Source organism: Callithrix jacchus, chromosome 5 (genome assembly GCF_049354715.1).
Source record: "Callithrix jacchus isolate 240 chromosome 5, calJac240_pri, whole genome shotgun sequence".
Classification (NCBI taxonomy): domain Eukaryota; kingdom Metazoa; phylum Chordata; class Mammalia; order Primates; family Cebidae; genus Callithrix; species Callithrix jacchus.
The window spans coordinates 96,793,185-96,815,974 of record NC_133506.1 but is presented as its reverse complement, the minus strand read 5'-3'; the positions used below and the strand labels follow the sequence as shown (position 1 = coordinate 96,815,974).

General features: G+C 47.5%; 3 protein-coding genes across 19 annotated transcripts in view; 1 reads left to right on the top strand and 2 right to left on the bottom strand.

Moving 5' to 3' along the window:
* GGNBP2 (gametogenetin binding protein 2) overlaps positions 1–2,356 on the bottom strand; it is a 44,613-nt gene extending 42,257 nt beyond the window's left edge. For all 8 annotated transcript variants that reach the window (XM_003732953.5, XM_008996994.4, XM_008996993.4 and 5 more), the window contains exons 1-2: positions 2,187–2,356; positions 1,422–1,665 (exon numbers count right to left, since the gene is read on the bottom strand). In XM_003732953.5, coding sequence (XP_003733001.5) covers positions 1,422–1,665; positions 2,187–2,230 — 288 coding nt within the window. In that variant the 5' untranslated portion in view covers positions 2,231–2,356. The remainder of the gene's footprint in view (positions 1–1,421; positions 1,666–2,186) is intronic.
* Positions 1,363–22,790, top strand: part of MYO19 (myosin XIX) — a 52,508-nt gene continuing 31,080 nt past the window's right edge. Inside the window, 5 exon segments of the mRNA XM_078373716.1 lie at positions 1,363–1,689; positions 10,701–10,849; positions 17,332–17,470; positions 17,832–17,980; positions 20,149–20,262. Coding sequence (XP_078229842.1) covers positions 10,814–10,849; positions 17,332–17,470; positions 17,832–17,980; positions 20,149–20,262 — 438 coding nt within the window. The 5' untranslated portion in view covers positions 1,363–1,689; positions 10,701–10,813.
* Positions 5,640–9,844, bottom strand: PIGW (phosphatidylinositol glycan anchor biosynthesis class W). Of its 10 annotated transcripts, none has more exons than XR_013535723.1 (3): positions 9,779–9,844; positions 8,876–9,030; positions 5,640–7,728 (listed from the first exon to the last, which is right to left on the bottom strand). XR_013535723.1 is itself a non-coding variant. In XM_008996991.5 (3 exons), exon 3 carries the CDS (start codon positions 7,715–7,717, stop codon positions 6,203–6,205), a length of 1,515 nt encoding a protein of 504 aa, XP_008995239.1. In that variant the 5' UTR covers positions 7,718–7,728; positions 8,905–9,030; positions 9,779–9,844; the 3' UTR covers positions 5,640–6,202. The 10 variants fall into 10 exon arrangements, 6 of the variants coding, with proteins under 6 accessions (XP_008995239.1, XP_008995238.1, XP_008995240.1 ...); XR_013535720.1 differs by lacking the exon at positions 9,779–9,844 and adding an exon at positions 9,168–9,353; XR_013535722.1 differs by lacking the exon at positions 9,779–9,844 and adding an exon at positions 9,168–9,353 and having other exon boundaries at positions 8,905–9,030.

Sequence of the window (22,790 nt, the reverse complement as noted above, 5' to 3'; positions counted from 1 at the left end):
CCTATCCGGAATCCAAACTGAGAAATGCATTATTTAATTTGATCACAGTGCTAGTTTCAACTATTTAAAAATACAAGTCCGTTATACTTCTAATGCAAAAAGTACAGAAATCATAATCAAGGCACACAAGTAATTTCTAATGCATCAACACTATTTACTTTATGTCAGAACAAATCATTCTACCTTTTTTCATGAAAAATAAATGCACTTGAATAATTGTAGATGCTGTCACTTAAAAAGTTCTAATAAATTAAGTTATTCAATAGCTCTTATCCTTTTTAGAGTACTGCAGCTCAATCAAGTCTTAATTGAGACTGGCAAGCATAAAGGCATAGACTTATCTCTACAATGACTTGCATTTTACATAAAATTTGAAAAAACTTCGGTAGGTATTTGCAAAAAAAAAATTGAGGAACAAAATTAATCAACTGCCTTTCATAGCAAAAGAATACTGATGAGATGAAAAGACTTAGCTGCACCTTATCGAAATAAGCAAATGTATAATCCAAAGCTTCAGCATCATCAAAATGCAGATTTCAAAAGATATTCGGAAAAGGTTAATTTCTTAAGAAATAGTGGCAAGCAACTGCACTCATTTCCTGTTCAGATTCAATTCAAATTTCAGCCATTTCCTTTTAAAGGAAATAGTACAGCAACATAGGGCAGAGGGTCGGTAATGCTACACTACCAACTCTAAAGAAGAAAGTACCCGGAACTGGGTCTTGACACTGAAGATGAGCAATCACCTTTTTATAGTACAGTACTCTTACACATTCAATGATTTGGCTTGCTTTAAAAAAAAAAAGTCCACCTGTAAACTAACGCCAAGAAAGCCCATTTTGAAGAGCCAAAGCCTAGCAGTACAATCATTTCAAGAGTTTTAATGCATTAGGCAATACGGGACTATTTACAACGAAATCGAACCATGTTAGTGGAATCTTGACTGTGCCAGAGCATGTCACCTCTGCCCCCAATAATTAAGCTTATGTAGTGAGAGCTACCAGTATTAAAATAGAAAATACACAGGTAGCAGTGCAGCTGCGACATTTCCAGGTAACTAAGCCTCCCCGAGGATAGGTGGTTTCTGTAAAGGGTAGGCCCTAAATGCCCAAGATCCTTCAACTCCCTCTCCGAGACGCGTGTTGTGGCAAAAGCGGCGTCTCCTAAAGGGAAAGGGTCAAGGAAGAAAATCCCAAACGAAAGAAAATCTAGAGAGAGGGGGTGCGTACGGAGCTCTGGGCTTGGGGCCGACAGAGGTTACCAAGCGACCCACTGCAAAGGCGAGTCTGTGGGGCCTGCTGGAGAGAAGGCCTCGCCTAGGAGTTGCAACACACTCTTTCTCCAGTGCGCAGCGCTCGGCCTGGGGGAGGGGAAACAGCTGCCAGGGGAGCGGCGGGCCCAGCCCGGCCCGGCCCGCTCACCGTCAGGGTGTCGTCTATGTAGAGGGGAATCTGCCTCCTCTCGAAGGGGAACTCCTCCTCCCCGTCCCTGCACACTGCCACCAGTCGCGCCATCCTCCCCGACGCTGCCGTTGCCACCGTCACCACCTCCTCCCAGCTACTGCTGCTGCCGCCGCCGCTGCCGCCGCCGCCGCCGCCGCCGCTCCTGCTGCTGCCGCTGCCGCCGCCGCCGCCGCCGCCGCTGCCGCCTCCTCCCAGCTCCTGCCTGCAACAGCCAAACCCCGCGAGCGTAAGCACCCGCCGCCGCTCAGCACATTCGCCACGGGGGGCAGGGAGCGGAGCGGGAGGAGACGGGAGAGCCGGGCTGCGTTTCCCATCACCCGATTCCACACGCGCTCAGCCAATGAGCGCTCAGCACTGCCGGGACCCGCCCCCTCGCGCCGCGCTCCCTCCCTCCCTCCCGTCCGGCCCCCGCCCGCCCGCTGGCCTCCAGTCAGGGTCCAAAGGAGAGGCGGAAGGGACCGTTCGGCCCGGGGGCTTCCCCTCTCGCCGCGGAAGTCCCGGCCCCAGGACTCCACCCCTGGCCTCAGCCCCACAGTCGGATCCCCGCCGCCCGCCGCCCGGGTGCCCTCCTCCCTCAGCTGACCCCTTCTCCGGGTTTCTAGGCGCACCCCGCCCAGTCCCCTGGACTGCAGTTGCCCAGCGCGACCCCGCCCCTGGGAGGGGTCGACCCCGCCACGGCTCTGCGGAGTCCGGAGAAGAGGGAGGCTCAGACCCTTTCCTCACCCTTCTCGGAGGAGGCTGTTGGTTCCGACCTTCACCGTTTTCATGGTCGCCTCCCTGACCTCACCTCTGCTCCCCGTTACCAGCTGACGAGGCCCTCTTCAGGGCCGGCCTGGGCGGGACCGCGGCTCCGAATGCCGTTTCCTCTCCGGGCAGTTAGCCGCTCGCACCGCGGGGAGTGGGGGAGGGAGGGCGGGGGACAAGGGGAAGGTGGGGCCGGGCGGGGCCAGTGTCATCTCGCGAGACTGGGGCCTGCCGCGCGGGGGTCTCCGCTGTAGAAATCTGCGCCCCGGGGATTGGGGGCCGCCCTGGCAGTCCTCCGGCAGGACCGACACCGCACTCGGAGTTCAGCCATTCTGCTAGACCCGAACTAGGACTGGTAGGAGGGGCGATCCGCCCAACCTCAGGCCCTCGCCCGCGGGCTCGAAAGGCTTCCGCAGGGCCGAGGGGCGCAGCGAGGCGAGCTCGCCTGACTCCAGGTTGACTCAGGGCGGAGGCCCAGGGAGGACCTGGGTAGGTGGCGAGGATCCCAGGTCAGAGGGGGCGGAAGGCAGTAAGGAAAGGGAGACGAGCATTGTGGGGAGAGAAACAAACTCTGGCCTCGGTCTCCTGGCTCTTGACGCCACTGAATTCGCGTTCCGCAGCGGGAAGGGGAGGAAAGGGTTCTGACACCCCGGCTCGCGAGGGCCCCGCCGCGTAGCTGCATCCCGATCCCGCCTAGGGGATTGCACATAGTGAAGTGCTGACAGCTTGTGGTTGTCGTTACACTGGAGAGAAATAGAAAACTGGACAGTGGTGTGTGTGTGCGTCTTGGCCAAAGCAACTTCCTGGACTGAGTTAAAGTAAGCAGGTACTCCTTTGGACGAAATACTGATACTGGCCGAAGGCCTTTCCGTCCTGCCGTCTCCGAGGAAGCACAGCTGCTGTGAAGACAGTTCCTCTCGCCACTGTGTAGTCAGTACTGGCCTTGAAGGTTTTAGAGGTCTTTTGTGAAGCCAAAAGAGTTGGAAGATATCACCGGACGTGATGGCTCAAGCCTGTAATCCCAGTACTTTGGGAGGCCGAGGCGGGCGGATCACAAGGTCAAGAGATTGAGAGCACCCTGACCAACATGGTGAAACACCATCTCTACTAGAAATACTCACCGCAACCTCCAACTCCCGGGTTCAAGCGATTCTCCTGCCCCAGCCTCCCGCGTAGCTGGGATTACAGGCGCCTGCCACTACACCCAGCTAATTTTTTGTAGAGACAGGGTTTCACCATGTTGGCCAGGCTGGTCTCGAACTCCTGACCTCGTGATTCATTTGCCTTGGCCTCCCAAAGTGCTGGGATTACAGGCGTGAGCCACCACGCCCAGCCCTTCATAGACCATGTTTAAACTCCTAGGGAGCAACATATGGTTCTTGTATGATTTATATACATATATCGGACATTGATGCTCAATAAAAATAAAACTGGTTGTATTTGGAGGCCGAGGCAGGTGAATTACAAGGTCAAGAGATCGAGACCATCCTGGCCAACATGGTGAAACCCCATCTCAGCTAAAACTACAAAAATTAGCTGGGCGTGGTGGCACACACCTGTAGTCCAGAGGTTGAGGCAGAATCCATTGAACCCAGGGAGGCAGAAGTTGCAGTGAGCCACGATCACACTAGTGTACTCCAGCCTGGCGACAGAGCAAGACTCCGTCTCAAAAATAGTAATAATAAAAAATAAAACTGGTTGTCATCTTCAGAACACAAGAGCTATTGGTGCATGTGTGGTAGACATTCCCAGTTTATAATTGTGTAAAATTAAAATTATGGGAGTGAGTCACTTTCTGAAGGGCATAGATAAGCTGAGATCCTAGAACAGATTATATTCTTGTTACTCCTCACTTGTTATAAAACCTTTCCCTCTTGCTTCTCTGCCCTGAAAAATTGATAGTTGCAAGGAAAATGATAGTTGATTAGAAGAGCTTTTGTTGTTTCATTAATACAACCACATTGTTTTATGTGGTAAGACAATCTGTGACCACAGAATGTTATCTAAATTACCATAGTGGCCTAAATCGGAAGATTCGTGGATTGGGTTTTTTTTTTTTTATGAGCTGACACTGGGACGTTCTGCTGTATCTATCAAAAATAAACACACTTGGCTGGGCATGGTGACTCACACCTGTAATCCCAGCACTTTGGGAGGCCCAGGCAGGCATATCACTTGAGGTCAGGAGTTCAAGTCCAGCCTGGCCAATATGGTGAAACCTTGTCTCTACTGAAAATACAAAAATTAGCCAGGCATAGTGGCTCACACCTGTAATCCCAGCTACTCAGGAAGCTGAGGCAGCAGAGTCGCTTAAACCAAGGAGACAGAGTTTGCAGTGAGCCAAGACTGTGCCACTTCACTCCAGCCTGGGCGACAGAGCAAGATTCCATCTCAAACAAAAAAAAAAGACAATAAAATACTAAACATTAGTATAGGCCAGGATCATGCCTGTAATACAGCACTTTGGGAAGCTGTGATGGGAGAATTACTTGAGGCCAAGAATTGAGACCAGCACTGGCAACCCCATCTCTATTTTTAAAAGATTTAAAATAAATCTCAGCCATGGTTTTACTAAATTAGACTAAGTACTTGATGACGCTCATATTTCTTACTGATTCTCCTTACCCTTAGCATGGTAGATGAGGATGCCTGATGTGGCCCCTGCCTGCCTCTGCCCATGCTATTCTATGTGCAGCCTTCTTTCAGTTCCACGATATGCTTGGTGCGCTCCCAACTTAGGACTTTACTGAGGGATTCCTCCATCCAGAATGTTCTCTGCCATTTATCCCCCCAATCCCCAGACACGTAAGACTACAACTCTTCATCCCACTCATCAGCTCTAGCTCAAAAGGAAGAGCCATCTGTGGGGAAAACTTGACTCCTTACTAGGTCAGTTCTTGATTTGAGATTATTGACAACTTATACTTTTTCTTCATGACTTAGCATCTTACAATAGATGTTTAAAGTTTGTTTCCTCCACTACATAGCAAGCTCTGAGGTGTCAGGAAATTTGTGCTGTGCTTCTTATATCCCTAGCATAGGGTAGGCTAAAAGATGAACTAGTCCCAAAGCAAAACTTATAATCGCAACTATTATGTGTATACACTATAATACAACATTCAATTAGTCTATTTTTTTGTAAACAGGGTCTCACTATGTTCCCCAAATGGTCTTGAACTCCTGGGCTCAAGTGATCCTCCCACCTCAGCCTCCTAAAGTGCTAGGATTACAGTTGTGAGTCACTATGCCCAGCCTTCAGTCTATTCTTTGGAGCATTTAACTGACTTCATAGTATGTATGTCATTTAAAAAATTTTTCTTTTTTTATACACCCATCTGCACACTGGAGTATTTGATTTTAAACCCTTCCTTTTTAATCCTAGGTTTTACTCAAAAATTTAAATTGAGAAATGAAGAAGTATTAACAATCCAGTTTACACTGAAATGTCAACATAAACATTTCATTAATATACATTTATTGTAAAAGCAATATACAATAAAAATACAGAATAGCATACATTCTAACAAGTCACAGGCTTTGTTTCTTCCTGGTTTGTTGTTGAGATACATTAAAATATTAAGCATTGGCTCAGTGTGGTAGTTCATGCCTGTAATCCCAGCACTTTGGGAGGCTGAGGCAGGTGGATCACTTGCATTCAGGAGTTTGAGAGCAATATGGCAAAACCCTACCTCTACTAAAAATACAAAAATTAGCTGGGTGTGGTGGCCCACACCTCCAGTCCCAGCTACTCAGAAGGCTGAGGCAGGAGAATCACTTGAACCCAGGAGGTGGAGGTTGCAGTGAGCCAAGATCAGGCCACTACACCCCAGCCTGGGCAACAGAGTGAGACTCTGTCCCAGGAAAAAAAATAATGCATCACTACTATTATTTTATAATAAAATATGGTTAACACTGTTGCCAAAAACACATTTTCTTTACAATTTATATTCTTCCTCATTAAATATTGCCCAAATACTTACATATCCTACTGCTGATCACCAAAATTTTATAGTCTTATCTTGCAAATACAGTACATATACAATAAAACAGTTGGAAAACATATAGAGATTGACCACAAATAAGGCCCACAAGGTACTGCTGTGTAATGTATCTACCATCAGGTTAATCAGGCCAGTTGTTATATTTGACAGCAAGAAAAATATTAACTGTTTTCTGTTTAGAGCTGTGATTAAACAAAGACTGGGTTCCCTTCTTTCAGTTTCACGGACTAGAGATTCTGAATGCTTTTTATTTGTAGCAGGTGACTGGATAAGTTTCCAAGAACATGGTACTAGAGCGCCTTTAATTAGAAATTTGGCAAAACTCAAAATTACATCACCCAGTAATAAACTACTAAGAAGGATCAGGCTAGAAGCAACTATCCAAATACAAAAGGCTAAATTTGCCATTCTTCGAGATACTGCTTCTACATTTACTTGAACTACATAAAGAGATATAAAGAGGCTAATAGCTGCCAGCAAAAGACAACAGGCTACTTTTATCAAGTCTTTGATATGTGATCTGTTCTTATGCACATATAACCCTATTTGTACACCAGCCATGTGTATTGCCACATACCCCAGGGTAGAGATTATTCCTTCGCGGTTGGCATTTAATAGACCAACCCGTGTGCCATTACCATCAGTACCATATAATATTAACCTCTTTAGTGGGGTAAAGTCAAGGGCTAGCTGGTATAATACGATAATGCTGAGAGCAATAATCCAGGACTTATTTAGGGGGAAAGTAATCAAAAGCAGTGGTGTTACCAATTTCACAACTATTATGGTAAAGAAAAAGTTCCAGTGAACTCCATACTCAGTTAAATGTTCCTGATAGCCTATTGATTTTACAATGGCTAATCGTCCAATTCCTAGGAAGACCAATGGCCAAACAGAGTACAATGAGTTTGTAAAGTAACACAATTTGGACCCTTCCATATATTTCCTCCTCCTGATCTCTAGACAAACCATTGCAGTCCCAAAAACAAAGCCACCTACTCCAAAATCCATTGCTCCTGTCCCATAGAGCTCAGTTTTGGCAAATCTTCTGGGAAAAAGTGGGAAGTCCACAGCCAAAATAGCAATAGCAGTAAATGCACTGGTAATTACACGGAAACAGGAGATAGCGGGAATGTATTCTGATTCTACACTGATGTTCAAGAATTTTTCAAGGATTTTCTGGAAAGGAACTCTGGCATAGCAAGTCCTCCTTCGGTATATTTGATAGAACAGCCCTGCCCCAAAGATAAGTACAGTGAGAAGCTCAAGGAGAATAAATGAAGCCCAAATGGTCAAAGTGGCTACCATGGGAACTATTAGGACAACAAAGTCAATGAAGAATCCAGTTTTCCAGGTATGTGAAAAAGAACACATGTGCTGTGAGAAAATGATCAGTAATCCTCTGCACAGGATACAGAATGCAGGAAAGCACAATCCCTGGGTGATTTCCAGCACGGTGGTTCCATTGAGGTGACTGACAAAAGCTTCCTTCATCTCCTTTTGAGACATTTTTTTTCTTCCTGTGAAAACAAGAGCAAAGGAATGGATTCGTGAAAAGCAACATTCTTGTGTAATCAGCATACCTGGCTTAATTTTACTCTTACTCCTAGATTTCAGAGCAGAACTTTGGGCCCTAATGATTTCACCTAGGATTTGTGATTCCTCTTCCAAGGATTGTACGAATAAGCTTAACACTAATGCATTAGAACTGTCATACTCATAGTATGAAATTATGGGTTACAAAGCTTCAACTATTCCCTGTACAAGATAATCTTACAAAGTGAATTTGGGGCCGGGCGCATGGCTCACACCTGTAATCCCAGCACTTCAGGAGGCCGAGGTGGGAGGATCACCTGAGGTCAGGAGTTCCAGACCAGCCTGGCCAACACGGCGAAACCCCATCTCTACTAAAAATATAAAAATTAGCCTAGCGTGGTAGCACCCGCGTGTAATCCCAGCTACTCAGGAGGCTATGGCAGGAGAATTGCTTGAACCAGGAAGGCGGAGGTTGCAGTGAGCCAAGATCGCACCATTGCACTCCAGCCTAAGCAACAAGAGTGAATGAAATTCCGTCTCAAAAAAAAGAAAAGAAAGCAAATTTGGTATATAAACCTTGAGAATGGCATCATAAGCAGATGGGAATTACTATTATGGAGCACAGTATGTATCACGAAGAGCCTTTGATGAAAATTGAATATTTTCTAATATTCAATTAGAAATATTCAATATTTTCTACTTTACTAATGAGTTTAAAGCAAATCCAAAGGCTAGCGGGCTACAAGTACATTTTGAAGTTGGGGGCCTTGGTTCCAGTTCAGAGCCTCTCTAAATCCACTGCCTCGGTATAAAACGTGAGCCTTGCAGTAATTTCTGGATCCCCACGCAGGCTGGTCCTTCCCTTATTTACAGACAGCTGTTTTCAGGTTAGGGTGGAAGTAGGTACCATGGGTGCATTAAGAATAAATGAATAGCACACAGTAGTGTTAGTTGTTCCTTTATTAAGGGCTATAAAACACCTCTGAATGCCACACATGGTCTGAAAAATAGCATACTGGAAGAAAACATTTGTTGGTCAAACATGAACCTAGAGCTTCTCGGTTAAGATCAACTGAGTAAGTAAGTGAATGCATGCATGCATTATGGCCTGTCTGGAACCTGCAACAATACCTCACAGTAACCGACTCAAATCAGTTGACCTTTAAAAATAAAAAAGTCCTAGCGGGGAGCAGCGGCTTATGTCTGTAATCCTAGCGCTTTGGGACGAGAATCACTTGAGGCCAGGAGTTCGAAATCAGCATAGGGAACATTGTGAGATTCCGTCTCTACAAAAGAAAAAAAAGAAAATAAAAATCAGCTGGGCCTGGTGGTGCGCGACTGTAATCACAGCCACTCGCCAAGCTGAGGCGGGAGATCGCTGCAGCCCAGGGGGTGAGCCGAGATCGCACCACTGCACTCCTACCTGGGTGACAGAGCGAGACTTCCGTCTCTTAAAAAATAAACTCTCCTGACAGACGCCCGATCTGGCCGCACTCTGCCCGTATACCTCACGTGCTGCTCCAAAGGTGCCTGCGACTCCGGCAGAGGGTCTACGTGGGCCCGGCCGCCGGATTCCCCCTGCACCCGCCAAACCACGCCGGCACCAACCGCTTCCGCCTCCCGCGAGGCGCTTCCGGCCGACGCGGGGAGCCTGCGCTTCCGGGCCGGCAGATTCCGTGTCCCCGCCCGTAATGGCGCTCGTCCCCGTGTCCCTTGGGCTACCCACTCTTGTCCTTATGTCCTTTGGGCTGATACAGGTCAGATCCTCTCGGGCTGTATCCCTGAGAGGAGCGCCTGGAGAGGAAGCGGCGCGCCATGCACCTCACAGCGGCCTCTCAGACCCCACCGGGAGGCCCCATCAGGGTAAAGGGGTCGGCGGGACCCGCGCAAGACTCCGCCGCGGCGACCTTTACAGAAAGACCCCCGGCCTTGGGAGCGCCCGAAGGCCCAGGAAACCATGCTTCCGCGCTTTCCCAGAACGTGGGAAGCTGCCGCTTTATCCTCATTTTACCCCAGGATGGCAAAACATCTCACCCTAGATTGAGCCCACAGGCCAGACCCGGCATCCCAACCGAGCCACGTGCGCCCCGCGCTGCGAGTGCGCGCCCCGCCCCTGGGGAGGAGCCGGCCGACCCCCGGCCACTCGGCCAGTGCCTCAGCCGAGAGGGTGCGGTCCCAGCTTCCCCTCCTCCCTGCTCGCTCCTGCCCCTCCTCTTCTCTCCCCTCCCTGGTTCTTCCCGCCGCCCGACCCGGCCCGTCAGCCTTTCCAGTCTGGCTGGGCGGGGGCCTGACGCACGGCAGCTCTGGCCGTGGGACCGGTGAGTGCCATCCCGAGCCCAGATCTGAAGCCCTCGCGACGCAGAAGGGTCAGAGGAGGCCAGTTTGCCCCGCAGAGCTGAGGAAGAAAAGGGCGTCTCCACCTCCCCTTCCAAAGCGCTGTTTCCCTTCTTTCTCCCTTTTCCGTTTGACCCTCTTGTATCTCACGAGCGGGTAGCCCCGCTCTCGGGCCTTTCTTGGTCACCCTCCACCTTTCCACCTGGGCGGCAGGGGGTCGACCCGGGTGGGGTCTAAACTCCCTGCGCAGCTCAGGACCCCGGGAGGGGGGGACCGGTCCCGGGAGGCGTCTGGGCAGCCGCGCCCTTGGCTCGGGTCATGTCCACCTTCCTGGGAAGGACATACTCTCCCCTTGCCAGGTGTTTCCGGAACGGCATCCCGGTGCTGGATTTGGTGGCACGTCGCCCGGACCAGGAATTCCCGGTTCCCGCCGGGAACCTGGGGGCGGAGCCACCTGGGCTCACAAGATCATTACCCAGCCCTTCTCAGCGTTTGCCCTCTCACTGTCCTCCATGACTAGAAAGAAACTGAGGCTGAGAAGGTGGAGGGACTGGTGGTCAGGTTACCACTTGCCTTGATTCGGTGTTCCATCTACTCATTACCTTCTCCCTTCTGCCCACAGTGGTCACACCCTTTCCAGAAATTCTTGGCTTGAACCTGCAAAACCGACTAGAGCAGGAGCTGGGAGAACTGGAGAAAACTCCCCTAATCTCACTTGACTCCAGCTGGGGGCTGATGCTGCATCATAATATTTGCAAAGCTCTCTCACAGGTATTAGCCCCTTTCATCCTTCATTTATCCCTGTGAGGTCTGGATATTATTATTCCATTTTGTAAACGAGGAAACAGAGGAAGGCTTAGAGAGTTCTTGGAATCTGTGCCAGGGGCCTTGGGCTCTGGATTCAAACCCCAAACCTATTGTGCAGCCCCTCTGGACCTATTGCTTGAGATGAGCTCCCAGTTGAAAGAGCACTGTTCTTTGGAGCCCTCTGCCTGGCTTTCCCTTGGATGGGAAAGTGTCCAGGGTCAGTGTGTTCAGCACAGTTCTGATGCCCCTTTCTCCCTGAATTATTCTTTTTCCAGCTTCTAAAGAAGTCCCTATCACTGGGTTCTTTAAAGATGATGTATTCAGGGCCTCAAAAAAGTCTCCACCAGGGTTAATCCGTTGCAGGCACACCTCATCTCCTTGCTAGGAGTGGTGCCATGGCCTGGAAAATTCCAAGTCTGAGGGTCACTTAACCATTCTTCAAAGATTGGCTTAGGCACAGCCTTGCAACACCCCACCTCCCAGATGGATTCAGCTCCCTGAAATCCTCACCTTCTTGAAGTTGACACTGTTCACCTGATTAGTGCTCCCAAATGGATCATTGACCCTTAGTCGTAGTGCTTGCTGTTTATCCTCTGAGTGAATACTCAGATTTGTACTTTGTGTGATGCTGAGCAATGCCAAGTGTATGATTGCTGAGACACGCTGAGTGTATGATTAAAGTATATGGTTTGCTGATAAGGATGGCAAGGAAAACCTGACCGCCCCCACCCCCCAAAGTGGAAAACTGCTTGGGGCATTCTAAAGTAGCAAACAGTATATGTATATCATACACCGGTTAAAACGATTCTTTAAGCACGGGGTATGTGACCCTGCCCCCGTTGCTCCCTCATGGAGAATACTTTGTAGTTTGTCCTTGATCAGTGGTAAGCAGGCACCAGCTACCTACCTAGTTTATCTTGGTTCTATGAGAAAACACAGAACACCTGTTTATTAATAATGGTCACCTGTTCAGAGAGAATAAATATGTGGGTCAGCATCTGTTCGAGGGCCTCAGCCCAGAATGCTATTAACACCCTGAGGCTCTCAGCTCGGAAGGCTGTTGGCCCCTGAATATTCCCATTTTGCCGTTTTATCTAGGTGTCTGCTTCTTTTTTTTTTTTTTTTTTTTTTTTTTTTGAGACGGAGTTTCGCTCTTGTGACCCAGGCTGGAGTGCAATGGCGCAATTTCGGCTCACCGCAACCTCCGCCTCCTGGGTTCAGGCAATTCTCCTGCCTCAGCCTCCCGTGTAGCTGGGATTACAGGCACGCGCCACCATGCCCAGCTAATTTTTTGTATCTTTAGTAGAGACGGGGTCTCACCATGTTGACCAAGATGGTCTCGATCTCTTGACCTCATGATCCACCCGCCTTGGCCTCCCAAAGTGCTGGGATTACAGGCGTGAGCCACCGCTCCTGGCCTGGGCGTCTGCTTCTTAATGCCTTCAGCACCGCCTGGGTGGGGGTCTCTCCCGCCATGCTGGTCTCGGTAGTGTAGTGCTGTCAAACCACAATCTCACTGACCTTCACAACCACTCCTTATGAGGCAGATTTAACTGTCCCCATTTTCAAGGTAAGAAATTGAGGTGGGTGATGTGGCTGACCCAGGATCACACACGCAGTTAGTAGCTGAACTATGATTTCCCTACCATACCACACCTTTCCTGGAGCAGCAAGAAATGACTCCAGCTTCCCCTCCCCACCAACAACTGGCTACACTGCAATAGGGTATTTCTGTCTAGAGGATAGGGCACAAGGCTTCTCTGTCTCCCCAGTGTCTTGTTCCTCTTCCATGGCATACTGACCCAGAGGATTTGCAGCCCCACCCCAAACCCTAACCCTGTAATAAAACTGGCCCAGGCTCTCATAAGAGTTTCCCCTGTCTTCTAATTGGCAAGAGAAAGGACACTCATTCTCTGCCCAGGCCTGCCTTGGTTCTCATTTTGGTTGCTCCTGTTTGGTGAGAAGAATAGGCGTGAGTGAGTCACCCCAGAAAAGCCCTCACCTGTGTGTTGTCCTTTTCTTCTCTCTCATGCCACAGGCTCTAGAGAGACTTATTTGAGATTCCTCCAGTACTGAGCCCTTTGTTGGCACCATACCCCAGCACATGGTCCCATGACTAGGTGGATAGTACTGCTTGTACTTCCTATAACCCAGAACCCTGGCTGACTACATTGAAGGAGGATGCTCCAGCAGGTGTTACCTCAACCTTCGATAACCCAGGCCCTCAAGCACCTGCAGCATCTTTTGCTAGCCCTAACCTGGAAGAAGGGGAGAGCCCCCTTAAAGGTCTTTCTTTTCCCTCCTCAAATTGTTTCTCCAGTGCCTTTTACTCATCATCAAGAAGCTCTTGCTGATACCAAATTTCAACTTGTCTTGTGGTTTTTAGCTCCTTTCTTTGGGATAGGTAAGGTGGGATGAATAAAGGAATCCTTAGGACACTTTGGGGATTCTACAGAGGAAGTCCTGAGAGATGTCCCAGCCATCTGAATTGTTGAGACATAGTAGAAGCCTGGGGCTTGCAAAAGCATGTCTTCCTTGAAGCTCAGCCTTAAAGAACGAGAAAGAATTAGGCATGTGGAGAAGGAAAATAAGCACTCCAGGAAAAGAGGTCAGCCTGTACAAAAATGTAGGAGACTATCTATGGGGAAATATAAGAATTCTGATTAGTGGGTCATGGTGTGCATGATCTTCACATCTCTGCCTCTCTGAAAAGGCTACTGTTGCCCCAGGCCTGTAGGATTCCAAATCGCCCTGTATGGTGGAGCTCTATCCCATACGCATATCATCCTTCATGTGTAGCTCCTGGTCCAGAGAGAGTGCCAGTACGTATTTGCTGAATTTTTATTTTACTAAGTGTTGCCAGGCACTGGGCTGAGGCAGATGATAAAGATGATACTTGCCCTCAGGGAACTCGGAGTCTAGTGGAGTCTTGGGTAGGTAAGTGCCTGAGACTCAGCAAGGTAGCAGCCAGGTGTGGGGCCTGCCAGCTTCAAGGGAGCCATGGTAGACACTGCCACTTGACCTTCCAGCCACATGGCTCCTGGAACAGGTTTGAAGGTGAGAAGCAGGCAAAACAATTGACTGCTCTGAGCTTTATTGCTTATTTTTTAACTTTGTTTCCCCGTAATAAAGAAGCAGTAATGTTCACCATAACCATACTAGCAGCTGCTCTGTGTTGAGCCCTTATTATATAATAGGCATTATACTAAGCATTTATATGTGTGATTTTGTATAATCCTCACAACCTCCACCTGAGAAAGAGTCTGTGTGTGTGTGTGTGTGTGTGTGTGTGTGTATGTATACACACACACACACATACAGTGCTGTTATTTCCACATTTTGGAGATAAGACTCCAAGAGGTTAAATGGTTTATCAAGATCACATTATCAGAAATTTGGAAAATACACTGGGCCACCACACCTGCTCTAAAAGCAGCTCTTCTAATTTGGCAATAATATGTGAAGGGCCTTAAAACTACGCATATCCCTTAAGCCTTCAATCCTGCTTCTCAAAAATGATCCTGCATAAAGGCCATAAAAATGTCAGTGTATATAAAACCATTTACACTTGCAAAAGAATTGAAAAAGCCACAATGTCTAAATAGTAGACTGCTTATAGTATATCAGTATAATGGAATCAAGTAACACAAAAGTGTAATGCTTTTCAGTGTTTTTAAAATATGTATTTAGGGGGAAAATTTATGATATTCTCTAAAATGTTGGTTATTTCTGGGTGGTATGCTATTGGATTTTCATGCTCCTTTTGCTTATCTCTACTTTCCCCTTTTTTTTTTTTTGAGACAGATTCTTGCTCTGTCTCCCACACTGGAGTGCAATGGCGCCACCTCGGCTCACTGTAAACTCCGCCTCCCTGGGTTCAAGTGATTCTCCTGCTTCAGCCTCCCAAGTAACTGGGATTACAGGTGCGTGCCACCACACCCAGCTGATTGTTGTATTTTTAGTAGAGACGGGGTTTCACCAAGTTGACCAGGCTTGTCTCGAGTTCCTGCCCCAGGTGATCTGCCCACCTTAGCCTCCCAAAGTGCTGGGATTACAGGCATGAGCCACCATGCCCAGCCTCCAATTTATTTTTATTTTTAATTTTAATTTTAGCAATGGGGGTCTTAGTCTGTTGACAAGGCTGGTCTCAAACTCCTGACCTCAGGTGATCCACCTGCCTCGGCCTCCCAAAGTGCTTTTGCAGGCATGAGCTGCTGCATGCAGCCGTGAGACCCTGTCTCTTTAATAGGGCCAGGCACAGTGGCTCATGCCTGTAATCGCAGTACTTTGGGAGGCTGAGGCCAGCAGATCATCTGAGGTCAGTAGTTTGAGACCAGTCTGGCCAACATGCTGAAATCCTAACTCTACTAAAGATACAAATATTAGCCAGGTATGGTGGTACATGCCTGTGATCCCAGCTACTTGGGTGCCTAAGGCATTAGAATCACTTGAACCTGGGAGGCAGAGGTTGCAGTGAGCTGAGATTGTGCCACTACACTCCAGCCTGGGTGATAGAGTGAGACTCTGTGTCCAAAAAAAATAAATAAATAAAAAGCCACTTTTAGAAGAACAGCTAACTATTTTTGGCAGATTCCAGGTGGCCTTTCTAAATCCTTCATGTGTTTATGTGCTTATGAGTATCTATGAGGTGGGTACCATTATCCCATTTTACAGATAAGAACTTTAAAAAATTGGAAACAGTCTTTGTCACCCAGTATGGACTGCAGTGGTATCACCATAGCTCAACCTCCTGTGCTGAAACAACCCTCCTGCCTCAGCCGCTAGAGTAGCTGGGGTTACAGGCACATATTACCACACCTACCTAATTTTTAAACATTTTTTATAGAGTAGGGTCTAAATGCAGGGATTACAGGCTTGAGCCACTATGGCCAGCTGGAAATTTTTCTATTTTTATTTTACTTTAGAGACAAGATCTTGTTCTGTTGCCCGAGCTAGAGTGCAGTGGTACGATCATAGCTCATTGTAGCCTCAAACTTTTAGGCCCAAGTGGTCCTTCTGCCTCAGCAAGTAGTTGGGATTACAGGGACCAGATGAGGAGAATTGAGGCACAAAGAGATTAAGAAATTAACATAAGAGTATATAACTGTAAGAGGTAGAATCAGGATTCAAACCCAGGCAACTAACTTTCAAATCCAGGTACTTATCACTATACTCAGATACCTCTCTGGTTGGATCAGAACTCTTCATAAATTGTGTCTGTATCAGTGAGTGGTTTGTGTGGTGGTTTTTTCCTTCATTAGAGCAGAGGGATTTGTATAAACCTAGCTGTGCTCTGACCTCAGCAGTTACCCTGGAGGCCAAGAGCCTATCTGTGCATTATGGTGGGCCCAAAGTTCAGAAAACAGGCAACATTTTTTGGAGGGCCTTTTGGAGGAATCTTGCCACCATGTCTTGTTTCCCTGAGAGGTTTGAAATTTTAGGCTCACCATTTTCATTGGAAATTCACCTGTTGTATCACAGACCTTTTTCTTCAAAAGCGCATTTCAGCAAGATACCTATCTTCAACCCCCACCCTATCTTTCCTGCATCCCCAAAGGAGTCAGTAGGAGAAATGGAACTATGGGAGGAAGTGGAGAGATGCTACATATGGAAAGGATGGCATCAAGGATGGGCAAAGGAAGATAGGGTGACTCATGCCCTCTAGTCCCAGCTACTCGGAAGGCTGAGGCAGAAAGATCACTTGAGCTCAGGAGTTGGAGGCTGCAGTGAGCTATGATCACACCACTGCACTCCAGCCTGGGTAGCAGAAACTGTGTCTCTTAAAAAAGAAAAAAGATGGGCAGGGGAGAAGGAGAAGGGGTCTGTTCCCTTGGTGCCTATTCTTGACCTCAGACAGCCTTCTGAGCCAGGCTTTCTCTCAAGTAGACCCGGGCCAAGAGAACCAATTCATTAGCCTAAATTTAAGCTGCTAAGGCAGGTGATGAAGACATGAGGCCACCTCTCTGGGAAGGTACAGCTGTTTTACGTCGAAAGCTGAATGGTTTCTTCCCAAAAAGGCCTAACTCATGGTTCTTTTCCTTTGCAACATTCCTATAGCAGCCCTTTGGGCCCCACCCCTGCCAGGCCCAGTAAGGCTAGTAGCCTAGAAGTGAATTTGGCTGGAGCTCTTGGCAGAAGAGATAGCATTTGTTGAGTACATGCTGTATGCCAGGCACTGACCAAATGCTTTGTATATCTCTGCTTGCTTTTCTTCCCAATAATCCTGTCAGTTGAGTTTATTTTCCTTTATTTACAAATAAAGAAGATATGACTCAGAGGGTAATTTACCCAGCCTCACAGGGCTAGTAAGAGGCAGAACTGAAATTTGAACCCAACCAGACTATAGTACCAGAAACCTGTTCTTCTACTATCCAGGTTCTCACCCTTCTGTAGCCGCCAGCTGTTCTGAGTCCTAGCTCTCAGGGCCTTCATGTTATCTCTTCCAGGTCAACGGCCACAATCTGGGGTCTGATGGCCAAGCCAGGGAATCCCTCAGTGAAGACCTGCAGGAGTTCCTGGGTGGGGAGGTCCTGCTATACAAGCTGGATGACCTCACCAAGGTGAATCCTGTGACACTAGAGACAGGTATGGGCCTCCCGTTCCTCAAAAGTACCATCTCCAAGAGGTTGGAGGTGCAATGAGAGTAGTCAGAGCAGCTTCTCCAGGTCAGAACAGAGGTAGGCAGGACTCCTGATCTGGAGCCAGGTGGGCTGTTCCAGACCTCCGCCTGAGGGAGCATGGCAAATGCACCTGGGCTCCCTGGGGCATGCTTTGCTTCAGATTTGGAGCCCATCTTAATTAGATCTTGTATCTGTTCTTCAGGGAGCTGCTGGGATTTAATGATTCTTGGCTAATTGCAGAAAGAGGGCTGTTAGGGAAATGTGTGTCTGTGTGTGTGGTTTGTCTATATTTGAGCCAGAGTTTGCTAAAGGCATCTCTGCCTCAGTCCTGAGGTGCCTGCAGGCCCGGTACATGGCAGATACATTCTACACCAATGCTGGCTGCACCCTGGTGGCTCTGAACCCCTTCAAGCCTGTTCCTCAGCTCTACTCGCCCGAGCTAATGAGAGAGTACCATGCTGCACCTCAGCCCCAGGTAAGGCTCCACTGCTTCCTGTGACCTAAGGGCTCCTAAACCTCCTTGCAGTTTCCCCTGTCTTTACTCATCCATTCACCAGCCATGTGGTCATTCAGAGTCGACTGGTGCCACAGCCTGCCCAATAGGAGCTGGCAGAGTTTTGAAACATAAAAAACTGACTACAGGACAGAAGGTACAAAGCGGGAAATAAATACCTGTTTGAGTTTGGAACCTAAACTAGAGACAGAGGATTTTTTTGTTTGCAGTTTATTAATGAAAGTTGTTTTTTTTTTTTGTTTTTTTTTTAAATTGAGACGGAGTTCCGCTCTTGTTACCCAGGCTAGAGTGCAATGGCGCCATCTCAGCTCACCGCAACCTCTGCCTCCTGGGTTCAGGCAATTCTCCTGCCTCAGCCTCCTAAGTAGCTGGGATTACAGGCACGCACCAGCATGCCCAGCTAATTTTTTTTTTTTGTATTTTTCGTCAAGAAGGGGTTTCACCATGTTGACCAGGATGGTCTTGATCTCTTGACCTCGTGATCCACCCGCCTCGGCCTCCCAAAGTGCTGGGATTACAGGCGTGAGCCACCGCGCCCGGCCTTAATAAAAGATTTATAAAGTTATTATATATTTGTATTTTTAAAACTCGCTTTTTATTTTTATTATTTATTCATTTTTGAGATAGTCTCACCCTGTCGCCCAGGCTGGAATGCAGTAGTGTGATCTCAACTCACTGCAACCTCCTCTTCCCAGGTTGAAGCGATTCTCTGCCTCAGCCTCCTGCGTAGCTGGGATTACAGGTGCCTGACACCATGCCCAGCTAATTTTTGAATTTTTTGTAGAGATGGGGTTTCACCATGTTGGCCAGGCTAATCTCAAACTCCTGACCTTAAGTGATCCACCTGCTGTAGCCTCCCAAAGTGCTGGGATAACAGGCATGAGCCACCATGTCCAACAGAACTACCTTTTTAGAAAATAATGAAATTATACACAATAACGATTGCCCTGGAAAATTCAGCACATGTTTATCTCTACTGAGGAAAGTAACTTATTTTTTTACTAAGAAGAGGATAAATTATTTTGGGTGGGGTGGTGAAGGAACAGACAGATAATGAGCTTGTTGGTATAAAAGTGTATGATACATTCAAGGAGAGATGAGAGAAAACTTGCTGGCAGGAGGGAGTAGATGAGAGCAGGAAGACGAGAAAGCCAGGGCTGTTTGTGAAGAGTCTGAAGCACCATAGCAGGCAGAGAATCTGCAGAGCTTCTTCATCCAGGTAGAGGTGAGACTGAGAACAGAACCCACTAGGCGAATAATTACTTTGGGAGTTGGGCTCAAGAAAGTGAGATAAGAAGCAGAGAGAACAGTTGGATGTTTTGTATCCCTCCAGGTGATAGGTGGCTGGGGCAAGGGCAGGTGTAGAGAGGGATGGCTCTGTTCCATCATATGGAACAGTTGCCTTCTCCCTCGGCAAGCTGTGGGTAAGTAATCACTGCTGTCTGGGCTAGCTAGGCATCGTGCTAATGGTCTGGCCCTCCAGAAGTTCATGCATGATGAAATGTGTCGTTGGAATCCAGGGGAAGTCTGTTCTGAGAGCCCTATCTCACTGGCTGTCTTCCCTGCTGTCTCAAAGGCAAAAGCCAAGTTATAGTCCCCTCTGTTTCCTTGGCATCCAGCTTGATTGATGCCCAGTACATTGAGGACAATTAATAGTTGTTGAAGAAAAGGAGAGCAGTGGCTTTGGAATTTGAATCACATGAATATACTTCCTTGCTGAGTGACCTTGAAAGGTTATTTACCTCCTCTGAACCTCACATTCCTCATCTATAAAACAGGGTTGTCTTTTCAATTAATGCACAGACTTCAAAGTAGTTTGTAAGAACTTTGCAAATTGCAAAGTATAATCATATAAAGGAATAGAAGGATAAGACAAAGCAAGATAACATGGGAGTATAAAGTGTTAATGTCATAAACCAGTCAAAGCTAGCACTGGTTCTAGGCTGAGAGAAGATGAGTAGGTTAAAGTCAACATAGGCGTTCTAAAGTGTGACACTGTGGCATCATTTTCTGGAGGAAGCATCCCAACACTGCTATTGGCAGCCTCCCCAGCTCAGTCATCATTGGCTCAACCACTTCTTGAAAAATAAGCGTTCCCTCACATGACCTTTTACTCTTTGATGTTGCAGAAACTGAAGCCCCATGTGTTCACTGTGGGTGAACAGACCTACAGGAATGTCAAGAGCCTGATTGAGCCAGTCAACCAGTCTATTGTTGTCAGTGGAGAGAGTGGTGCTGGAAAGGTAGGAGGATGTCTTTCCCATCCTGTCAACTCATGACTGCTTGGGTGGGCGGGGAGACAGGTCATTTCTTGTCCTTCCCTGTGGAGTTGTTTGCTGCCTAGTCATTCCCAGATAGGTTGGTCGAAGCTGGGGTTGGTGCACAGGGTTGGGCTGGCACTGGGCCGGAAATCAAGAGACAGCATTCCAGTCCAGGCTCTACTGCTAGCTCTGCCATCATCCTGGGTGAGATAGGAATGAAACTTCCTTTCTGAGCCTTACTTTCTCATCAAAAGTTTCTCCCAGCTCTGACACCACTGGAAACAAAAGTAAGCTGCTGGGGATTCCAGCATAGTGGTTAAGAGCACATCAGAAAGGTACTTAGCTTCTGCAAATCTCAGTTCTTCCACTTGTGAAATGGAAGGGAGGTGAGGACCAACACCTGACTCATAGGATTCTGTGAGAGTTAAATGAGTCACTGCACATATGGCTCTTGGTGGCATGCTTGGCACGTGGCAGTGCTCCTCCAAAGTAGCTGGGGTTTTGGTGGGAAAGTGTTTATTGGAGTGATCACCTGAACCCTCTGGGTTTCCCATGGTTGCAACAGCAGTGCATTGGGCCAGGTGTCGGGAAGACAGAAGCTCCTGGTGTGGCCATGTGGCCTTCTGGGTAACAGAACCACAATAGGTGAGACAAGATCTTGCACACAGATGAGTGAGGAGTTGCACAGCTGGTCAGAGGAGACTGTTGGCCAAGGCCTTGCCACCTTCTTGACAGGCTTCACCCAGCTGCCTCGCCCTTTCCATGACACTTTTACCTTCATGAGGAACTCTTTGGACTATAAACTTGTCCTGTCTTCATTCATATATAAGAATTGCTGAACACTGAGAACTTGCCAGGTTCTAGGCTTCTGGCTGGACACTGAGAGGTGGGCACTGTTCTTCCTGGAGGAACAGATACGAAAAATACAACATGTAGCTTTCAGGGGTTTCTTAGTCCACTGAGAAAGACAAGGAAACAAACACAGTAAGTTGCAGGGATGAGGTCTTGGACTTGGGTTAGGAGGGGATCTCTAGGAGCTATACCAAGGTGGCTAGTGAGGTGGCTGATGCCCAGCTTCTCAACAAGGCCTTGTCCCCTAGAATTGCTCTGGGGAACTGAAGCTGAACCTGGCCCAGGACTCATCCAACCAGAGCTTGATAACCCTTTATTGAGCAGCCATTATAGCCCTGGGCTAGGCCTGGTATATTTTCAAAAATTTATTTTTAATAGTAATGTAGTTACACAGTTCAAAAAATCAAGCAATACTAAAAGGCTTATAAAGAAAAACAGCAAACCAGCTCCATATCTCTCAACCTTGTTCCGTATCTCCAGATGCAGATGCAGTTACTTGGACATCTTTTGTCAGTTTATTTGGGTGGTTACATCCATATTTTTAAACTACTACTTACATTGTTACTGACTTTTTAGTTTTGGACCTTATCTGTTCACCTCCTACTTTGATGAGGATTTAACCTTTATTTCCCTGCCCCCAAATACATATTCTACATATAATTATTTCATAATTTCTTTTTTTTTGAGACGGAGTTTCACTCGTTACCCAGGCTGGAGTGCAATGGCGCGATCTCAGCTCACCACAACCTCCACCTCCTGGGTTCAGGCAGTTCTCCTGCCTCAGCCTCCTGAGTAGCCAGGATTACAGGCATGCGCCACCATGCCCAAAAAATACTAATTTTTTGTATTTTTAGTAGAGACGGGGTTTCACCATGTTGACCAGGATGGTCTCGATTTCTTGACCTTGTGATCCACCCGCCTCAGCCTCCCAAAGTGCTGAGATTACAGGCTTGAGCCACCGTGCCCAGCCCCCATAATTTCTAATTAAGTTAATAAGTAGTATTTACATGGTTATGGTCATGTTTATATTCCTAGCAGAGCCATATACTATATATTCTTGTATAATTTTTATATTCCCTGTTTAGTTTAATAGTGGTATACAAAAACTAAACCAGGGAAAAAATGGGGCAAGTAGAAAGTTTTTTTTTTTCCTTGTTTTTTTTTCCTTGTTTAGTTTTTATATACCATTATTAACTCGTTACCAGACTTGTCACCAAATCTGGTAAACACCTGTCAAACTGGGAAGCAAATCAGGTTCTTATATTGCAGACGCCCTTCCTAGAGCTCTCAGATCAGATAGATCTCTTTCTCCTGTCTGAATTGGTGGCTGCCAAGGGCTGCTGCCACACAGCAGTTGCATAGAAGCTTCTCTGCCTCACTCTGCAGATCCCCAGATTCCCATCTGTCCTAGGATAAGTACCCCATGGTGGGAGTCCATGACTTCCTCTTTATTTTGTTTTTTTGTTTGTTTGAGATGGAGTCTCACACTGTTGCCCAGGCTGGAGTGCAATGGCACGATCTCGGCTCACTGCAACCTCCGCCTCCCTGGTTCAAGTGATTCTCCTGCCTCAGCTTCCCAGGTAGCTGGGATTACAGGTGCTTGCCAACACGCCCAGCTAATTTTTTGTATTTTTAATAGAGATGGGGTTTCACCATGT

Bases quoted from the DNA above. Each gene is read 5' to 3' on its own strand.
- PIGW (XM_008996991.5), bottom strand. From the start codon at position 7,717: ATGTCTCAAAAGGAGATGAAGGAAGCTTTTGTCAGTCACCTCAATGGA.